This window comes from Synchiropus splendidus, chromosome 2 (genome assembly GCF_027744825.2).
Source record: "Synchiropus splendidus isolate RoL2022-P1 chromosome 2, RoL_Sspl_1.0, whole genome shotgun sequence".
Classification (NCBI taxonomy): domain Eukaryota; kingdom Metazoa; phylum Chordata; class Actinopteri; order Syngnathiformes; family Callionymidae; genus Synchiropus; species Synchiropus splendidus.
The window spans coordinates 30,783,226-30,792,440 of record NC_071335.1 but is presented as its reverse complement, the minus strand read 5'-3'; the positions used below and the strand labels follow the sequence as shown (position 1 = coordinate 30,792,440).

The following is a 9,215-nucleotide window of genomic DNA, read 5'->3' as shown; positions in this document are numbered from 1 at the left end:
TCCTCTCCCAAACTGCTGCCGACTTTTCCCATCAGCAAGTCAAGGAGGCCGCGTGCAATCGCCTTGAGACACGACTTGCTCAACAGTAAATGATGAAACACTTTAAACGCTGCGGCTCTAAAATAGATTTCCTGATAACGGGTCATTTGAAACGAGGTTCTTCATCGAACGTGATAATTAACAAAACACTTAAAGTTGATTCGACATCCCTGCAGTGTTTTAAATGTCGGGATGATGAATGCAAAATCCTTCTGGCTCAGTCTATTCAAGAGGAGAAAAGGCTATTTGAACGAGTGGAGGAGACGAATTCTGCCATAAATATCCACAGAGCGATCGTATGTCATCGACTATCCATTACAGTTTAGTAACATAACTAAACTATTAGGACTGATGTACAGTAGTTTATCAATATCTCATATCCCATTTCTGAGCAGCTAATGACTCATGCAGGACAAGAAAGTGCCGGTCCACCATTAGCTGCCTATTTCAGGCTAATGCCATTTAGTATATTAAGAGCCCATATTACACATTAATCGATTAGATTTTGGGTCAGAATCAATTAGAGCGAACACGGACGCATCCATCCTTGGTTTGATTCTAACACTGAACCCTTGGTACCAACGTGACGCATCACTGAGGAGTTTGTCATGTGATCCGGTTCACCCCCATATTACAAGGGTTTGGAGCCCTGAGGTGAGAGTCAGGGGCCACTTCAGTTATCCGTTAGCCAATGTTCACAGACTGTGGGAGGAAATCTGAGTGCAAAGGAAGCATGGAAGATAACCTCACAGAGAGGACTCTGGCATAGACTCTTTCAATGAGGTTGCAGCACTACCCACTGCTCCACCTTACTGGCTGATTCGAGCGAGCCCTCAAAAAGAAATTTCCAAGATAGTGGAAATGGAGTTTAGTTATCGGAAATTCAAAGCTTTAAAGCAGTTTTTGTTTGTCCAGGAAGGTGAGAGTCCCTCCAATGGCCACGGCAGGGTCCACGTCAGACATGCAGTTCTGAAGTGAGACAGTCAGGAAGGTGACACTCCGATGACCCTACGGCTGAGGGGGAAGCTCATGTGCCGATTCACGAACGTGTTGAAACTTCCTCTTTCACTTGAAATCTGCCATGAGCTGATACTGTATCAACCCGCAGATCTGTCATGCACAAGTACAAAAATTCGACTGACAACTTAAGTGTCAGAGATAGAGCAGAACTGCTGGCTTCCATTTGCAGTGTCCCCGCATCGAGTCACCTGGCTGATCTCCAGGATTTGATATGCAAACAATCATGCCTCCTTAGAAAGGTCAATGATCACATTGACTGACTGGAGATGACAGGTAGCATCTGTCCTGCCTCTGTAAAGAAACCAATGCCATTGCAGAACAATGCAGCCTCCTGTCTGAGACACCGACCAACACGCCCCTATTTCCAAGCCATTTTCAACCGCTGGTGTCAAGAAAATGAAACTGGAAGGCTGGTTCACTCAAATCTGGCCGACCAGTGAAAGGTAACAGCGTTCCAATAATGAGAGGCAAATGAAAGTCTCTCTTGGAACGGCTAATCTTAACGGACAGCGGCAGGAGCAAGCGAAGAATAACCTTTGGAAATAAAAGAGGGATTACTCAGACACTTCAGCGGTGCTGGAGAAAAAAAAAACTGCACGCACAAATAAACAGCCTGAGTGCACTAAGAGCATATGGGCCTCAATTTAATCAAGGGACACTGGGGTGTATTCGTTTAAAGAAAATAAACTAATCCTACAACAGCTCCAAATTGTTCAATTATAATGAGGAGATGGCTGTTCACAAACCATCGCTTCCCCTCCATCATTTTCACTCCGCCATAATGCACCTGTGTATTGCCTGAACGGACCCGGAGGCCTATCTCATCCTCACACAAAGTGGCATCTGTTAATCCAAAATGTGGCAGCCCTGAGCGCAGGAATACGCCAAAAAATATCCATAAAGTTGTTAAAGTAGTAAAAAGTTCCCCAGTATGAAGAGACGAAACAGAACGACTGCTTCTTCTGGGCGTGGAGGAAAAGCCAGAGGACAAAAAAAACACCCGTCTACCGAGGTTTTATGTCCTTCTGATGGAGAGTTACCAAAATTGAACTGCTGATGAAAATGTGTTGCCGGATTTCTGGTGGAATTTTAAACCAGTGTTGCTTTATCACTGATTAAAAAGATCGGCTCTTGCTTTTAAGGTGATTTTATGGCTCCTTCAGGACAAGAACATTTCAGGTGCTCCGAATTGATTTAAGCTGTTGTTGCCACAAGATCATAAAAGTTTGGATCAAGGATATTATACGGATCGTGTAATTGTTATTTATTCAATACTCAATGCTGAGCAGAGGGTTGGACTTGACGTGGCGGTAGAGTGGCTCTACTCTGAGTCTCTCATGGATGACCATGCTTTGTTTCTTGGACAAGTGAAGACAGGAAAGTAGATTGACCTCATGGTTCTGATTCAGTCGTATAGACTAAACATATTCAGACACCATCCTTCCTCCCCTGGTGAACTACATCCCCTCCAGGTCTAAAGCTGCTTTCCAGTTACCTCAGTCGGAGCTGGGAAAGACAGCTCGGTTCATGTCCAGCACATAACAGTTTTCAAAGTCGGAACACAAGATAGTGAGATTCAAAGAAAAGACAAAAACCTGCTCTCCATTTAGGATTCAGTTTGACAGTAGTACACGCTACACTTAATGCTAGAACACCCGCCAAAAGAAGAGGATACTCAAATTCGCAGAAAGCTCTTGTCTTTATCACTGTATTTCATTGATTCAAAACTTCTTTTTGTCAACATTTGGGAAACCATCTTGTGTTGTGTATCCAGAGGGTGGAGAGGATTCTCCGTCTTCTCCGTCAATCTTTGCTGAGAGCAGACTTGAGAGTGGTGACATAACCAGTGTGTCACCACAGAACCCTCCGAAGTTTCTTCCATCACACTTGCAAAGCTTATCGATCACACATGGAAATGAGCTGGTCATCATCAACTTTTGAAAGTGAATTCTGGAGAGCCATATTAAAAATATTTTGAGCTGCTTGATGCTCGTGCGCATCATACGGAAGGCATTGTCAGACGGATCTTCACAATCATCTTGAATGAACACAGTAAGCAAGTATTGAGCTGAGCTTCTTTAATGATGAAAACACAAAGGTATGTAACATTACAAAGATAAAACAGGACGCATTACAAGGACGGATTAACGGCTGTCATTTTAACATCTTATTACTAGCTTTAATGTTGATATTTTCCCTTACTTTAAGAAAATATACATTGTGTGTTTCTGTGTAAGTCAGACCTGCGGTTTCCTTTAAAACTAAAGTCTTCTGATAGAGTTTGGATCTCGACACAACATGGGATAAAAGGCACATGATTGTGAAAACAAACTCAAGTTGTTCAGCTCCAGTTCTTGCTGATAGCACAACACAAGAAGCTTCCCAGTCTTCCAGCAACACCTTCTGTGAGCCTTTGGTATTGACAGGCCTCAGTCTATTGTCAGACTTGTGGCTTTAGAATGCTTATTAACGGAATAATTCTGCCTCAGTATCATGTCATAGACAGCAACAGTTCAGTGTCAAGCCTTCTGAGTTCCAAATACTAATAAATAAGTGGTCGACGATCGGGCTGATAATGTCAAGCAACATGTCAGGTAAAACTCTGCATGCGTTTAGCAGAGTTGATGAAGCCGGGCGTGAACAACAGGGTGCTAACTCAGTTCTTCTTCTTCACCCCTGTGTTGCGCGTGTTGAAAAGACTGAGGCCAGATCTGCCGTTTCCATTGGCCACTCCGCTGACCGTCACTCCTGGCTGCTGCAGCACCTTGTCCAGAGTTGTTTTCTTAATCGCCGCTGGAGAGATTCGTTCCTGGTCGGCCAAATATTGGAGCTCGCTGGAAGAGGAAGGAGTCAGATAAAGATAAGAAATTATGATAGAAGCACTTATTCATAGCATCATTTACACAACTATAAGGCCCTTACATCATATTATGGTGGCTGGGTTATAATTGTAGTAGTAAGAGGGTTAAAGCAGCAATGTGTAATATTTAGACATAAATAGATTAGTTTCAGATTTCCTGAGATGACAGGTTTCATTTTGAACAGTCCAAAGTCCCAAAGTCAGACTCTCCAGCTCTCTGTTAAACGCTCCCTTGCAGTATGTAACTTTCTCTAGACCAGTCGCCCAAGGCGTGTTCTGTGAGTGGCGTCACAGCCCCAACTGCACCCCCACCACAACACTTTACGGCAAAAGGGCAGGGCTACCTTAGCAGCGAGCTGAATTCTATTTACACCATGGCAGAAGCGAGAGTTTGTAGTGAGGAGTCTAAGAACAGAAAGTGTGAAACCGACAGAGCAAGATCTCGGACAACAGTAAATATAGGAGGTGCATTTACAGCCTGGCTAGAACGGAGAGCCACCAAAGGCTTTTCTTCTGATTCTGAAGTGGCAAGGTTTCTACCTGACTTGCAAGTCAATTTTGTGTTCACTGCAGTCTCTGTTGTGTTGCCAAATCATGAAACAAATGTCTATATGCTGATATATGCAAAAACGGGATAGATATACTTCGTGTATGGTGAAAATAGATTCTCAATGAATTAACTGCCAGTGAAAATGAGTTGCTCACGTTCTAACAGTTTGTCTGCTGTCTGTCATATTGCACCGCTACATATTGTCATTTTATTGCGTTTATCACTGTATAGTGTAGATATATCCAGCAAAACGTTTTAGCTTTGATGGTCCATGTTAAGTGTAACATGTTATGTCTCATGTTCTATCTGTAGCTGCTCTAGCTCTACGACAGCTTGCAATTACACTCATTTACCTGACAAGACATATTAGAATATTATATAAATACTATATAGAATATATTAATTCCTGCCTACAACTGCTTTAACTAAAAAGTCGAAGCATAGACATAGGCAGATCACGGATGTACAAATATTCTGAGACGTGCAGGTAAGTCAAAACTCCCTCTTTGTGTACCGATCAGAATTAGCATCAGTGATCCTCCTCTGCATGTGTGTGTGATTGCACTGACAGATCTTAAGTTGAAGTTGCCTCAGATCTTCACCAGTCAGGGTAACCCTCTCCACAGACCATGAGCATTTCCATGGGAAACTAAATGGAATGAATTTAATACAAGAACATCAGTCCAGTCTAACCGTGTTCTGATGCAAGAAGCCTCCACCGCATTGATCAGGAGGCTGCGGAAGCCACCGCTCTCCATGACGTGCAGGGCGTGGATGGTGGCGCCCCCTGGTGAGCAAACGTTGTCCTTCAGCTGTCCAGGGTGCTGCTCCGACTCCAGCAACATTTTAGCTGCGCCCTGGAATGGAAAATCAGGTAGCAGTTGCAACATCAGCACAGTACAGACGAGTACACAATAGCTTCAGTAAAAGAAATGTTTTCATACCGTCACTCATGCGCACAATGTTATAGTATAGTCTGTTTACTAACCAGACACAGCAACGGTTGGCATGGTATCAGCGGCATAAGCTATAGAAACCTTGAAATATTGTGTCAAAATCCAGACCACAGCTCACAGCAAAACACTGACTCCATCACAGGCCACTGACTTTAGTCTTCTGTACATGAACATCCTCATTAATTCAACATTAAAGGTCCCCAAATGATGTGTGCAATGCCAAAGATCATTACTCAGCAATATAACAACTCATATCAGCCACACACACGATAAACTTCACAGGTGGAGATCTAGCCAAAACTCACCAGCAGAGCCTGAGCTCCAAGCCTGACGGCCAGCCTCCTCGGCAGGCCCATCTTCACTCCACCGTCCGCAAGAGCATCAAGGGCTGTGAAAGCCTGTTGAGAAATGCTTCATGTGAATCAAAGACACACCCACTGAAATCAAAATTCAAAAAATGAAATGTGAAGAACAAGTGTATGGCGAACAAAAACCAGGAGAGGAAAGGAATCAAGAATTGACATTCTTGAATCTGAGCAGAAAAAGAGCAACATCCACAAGACTGTAATTAACACTGACACATCAGGATTATGATAATGCAATATTTATATGGTGCTTTAAATAAATAATTATTTAGTTTTAGTTAAGTTTAAAAAAATACTTCTGGAACTCTAGAAAGCCGTGACTAGGAAGATTGTTACAAGTGGTCTGGACAGGACGTCAATAGATGAAATGTTAATGAAATAAATAGTAACCATACATTTTTGGGAGGGAATTAATGGAATTCCATGAAAACATAGACCTCTGTATCTTTACCATTTACACAGGACCAGAAACACCATCATCACTGTTTTCTGTCGCATGCACAATCTGTTCCGACCTAGTTCGACAAGTTCTGAAAACAGGGTTGAGGATTGGGACTTTTGCTGCCGCACCTGTGCCACAGCTGTGTGAACACTTGGAAAGACTTTGCACAGATTTGCAACTGAGCCTAGCTCTGTTACTTACGTAGGCCGGTCCACTGCCACTCAGTCCAGTGACGGCGTCGATGAGGTCCTCCTCTACCTCTGTACAGAAGCCCACACTAGCCATCAGCTGCTCCAGTAACTTCCCATCCTCCACCTGAAAAAAGGCCAAAGAAAAACAATTCTTCAGTTTTCAATAACAACGAAACAATTACTGGAAGAGGGAAGACATTTGAGTGTGCTTCAGATATGACAACATTTTGTCACAGTTACCAAAAACACTGATCGCTTGCAGCTGTATAGTAACGGAAGCAGAAAAGAAATCACAGATACACTTACACAGTGAACAGTGAAGACACACAGCTATTAGTGTTGTAATGCTGACTTAGTTTAACTAAAGTGATATTCTATTGAATGGTGTTATATCTAATGATTATTACATCCATTTCGTCTTTACCTCTGCATGAGTTCCTGTAGCGTAGACGGTTGCTCCTTCTCTCACCACCACAGGAGTATTGGTCATACATCTCATCACCTTTGGAGCTGAACGATACTGATTTAATTTCTGGAAAGGAAGTCAAAATAGTTTGAAAATCCAATTCATGTAAGGATAAAACCTCAGGATTTTACAGGACAAACCTTCTCTATAGAGCTGATCGTAACACCTGCAGCACAGGAAACTATAAGATGACGGTCCTCAATGTCTGGTCCGATCTCATCCAGGACAAAGGGGATGATATGAGGCTTCACAGCCAAAAAGAGCACATCACTCTTGTTGACTGTTTCCTTGTTACTCGTCGTCAGATTTACTCCCATTTTCTGGAGACAAGGACAGGATATTTGTTTTAATATGCACAATATCGGCACTGCATTTGAGTTCTGACCCTCAGTCCTGATACGGTGGGCAGGTCTGTGTCTGGAGAACTGGCTGTGATTCTGTGTGTCGCGATCACACCTGCAGACCACAAGAGAAGTCAATAAATGATGACAAACATGCTGCATGAGTGAATCAAAGCTGTGGTGATCCCACAACACCTTTCCTCCCTTGGACTATATTAAACGATACTGACCACTGCAGAGTGTGAAAATGTGTTTGGGTAAATGACAAGTTTGGCAACGACAACCACTTTGTATGTGGCAGAAAACAGTAGCAGTTCTCAAGCATTTTACATAAGCTATTCATTTATTCCTTCCTTTTTGAAGGGCTGATGTTAATTCACCACTTGCTTCGGGCATTGTTTAATAATTTTTATCACCTTTAAATATATCCGTAGCTAATGTTTGATCAGGAAACCAGTCTTACCTGCAGCTGTGAACCCTTTGACCAGGGCATGAGCCAACTGACCCGCGCCAATGAAGCCCACACTCATCCTGTCAGGTCTGCCAAAATAAACGCAGTCTGAGAAGGCACGCAACTTCCATGCCACTTTCACATGTTGAATTACAAACATACGGAAACGCTGCAAAGATTCTAAACCGGGTTTAAAGACTCATCGAACTAAAGAGCCGGGCGTTAAACATGAATAATGTCCATATTAAAAAACGCGTATTAACTCTACGAATGTGCATTTCAAAAAGCTATGTATAGCTTTATAAAAATCAATATAACACTGACAACTCAAAAGAAATGGAAAGCATGGCGATGGTGTCAGCTGACAAGTGAAGATTAGTGGCAGACAAAAGATGTATCAGCGCTTCAAATCTCCGTTAGCCGCGGAGCAGTTAGCTGCCTGCGTTAGCAAGCCGGTACCTGATGACAAAGACGACCATTAGACGCTATGACCACATATTTACCTGTGTTTAAATGAAGCCGCAGAAGTCCAGGTAAGATTCCACCAGGTTGCCGACGTGGCTTGGAACTTTCCTTGGAAGGAAAACGGGGGAAAAAAAGACGAGTTTGTGAAGTCAACGTGGCTTCCTTTTTTACTCAACCCACTGAGGAGAATCACGGACAAGAGTAAACCTTCACTGGCCAATCAGAGCGAGGATTCACAATCTTCTGGCCAATTGTAACACGCGCTTTAAAACAAGGCGGGACTCTAAGACCGTTGCATCAGTCTGGCGAGGGAGGAAAGAATGGTGAGGCGTTCACGGAGGAAGTAGGTCAAATACTATATACTGTACTGGGCAGATCAGACGTGATGTTCGGACGTGACACCTTTTCTCTGTAAAAGAGAACTCTTGTGAATATGTTGGCTAAATCCACGGCAGTCACTCACCCATCACTGTATACACACATCCCTGTGACTGTGGGAGGAAACTGGAGTGTTTACAGAACGACCCCACAAGCACTTGACGTGCATTCAACTTCAAGGACACTGGCTAAAGCTCTTACGCTGGCCCCCCTCTCTCATATTGGTTGCTACTGAAAGGAAAAGACAAGAGGCACCACCAGGCATGGGAGACCCGTGACTCACACCTGGGTCAACATGAACTATTTGGGCCACATTGTCACCAAGTAAACAGTTGTGTCATTAATGGAGTTAATCATTGCCTTGCACTTTTTTGGTGAGTCTCAGAACAAAGCAAACCAGGACGCTAGTCCACATATATGGAACTAGATGTTGTGAAAAATATGATGATTACAGATGACATTACATTGCACCGCTCCACCCACTTGTGTAGAAGACGGAGGATGATAGAAATCATGCTGGTCCTTACAGAAAGGGATTGGAATCCTCAACGCTTCATATTTTTTTACAGTCCACTGGCTGAAACTCCAACAAAAGTAAGTGACAGCCAACACTTATCTTCTTCTGACACTCGCTCGGTGAGGAAATTCAGTTGGCATTACAGCTCATGAAGGAAAGTACAAGTGATGTTGG

General features: G+C 43.2%; 1 protein-coding gene across 1 annotated transcript; it reads right to left on the bottom strand.

Annotated features, from left to right (window-relative positions):
• Positions 1-3,133: 3,133 nt before the first annotated feature.
• Positions 3,134-8,331, bottom strand: LOC128754054 (pyrroline-5-carboxylate reductase 1, mitochondrial-like). Its single transcript, XM_053856375.1, has 9 exons — positions 8,185-8,331; positions 7,694-7,770; positions 7,275-7,345; positions 7,030-7,209; positions 6,848-6,955; positions 6,434-6,547; positions 5,731-5,823; positions 5,163-5,326; positions 3,134-3,893 (listed from the first exon to the last, which is right to left on the bottom strand). The coding sequence occupies exons 2-9, from the start codon at positions 7,758-7,760 to the stop codon at positions 3,716-3,718; spliced, it is 975 nt and encodes a 324-aa protein (XP_053712350.1). The 5' UTR covers positions 7,761-7,770; positions 8,185-8,331; the 3' UTR covers positions 3,134-3,715.
• Positions 8,332-9,215: the final 884 nt, after the last annotated feature.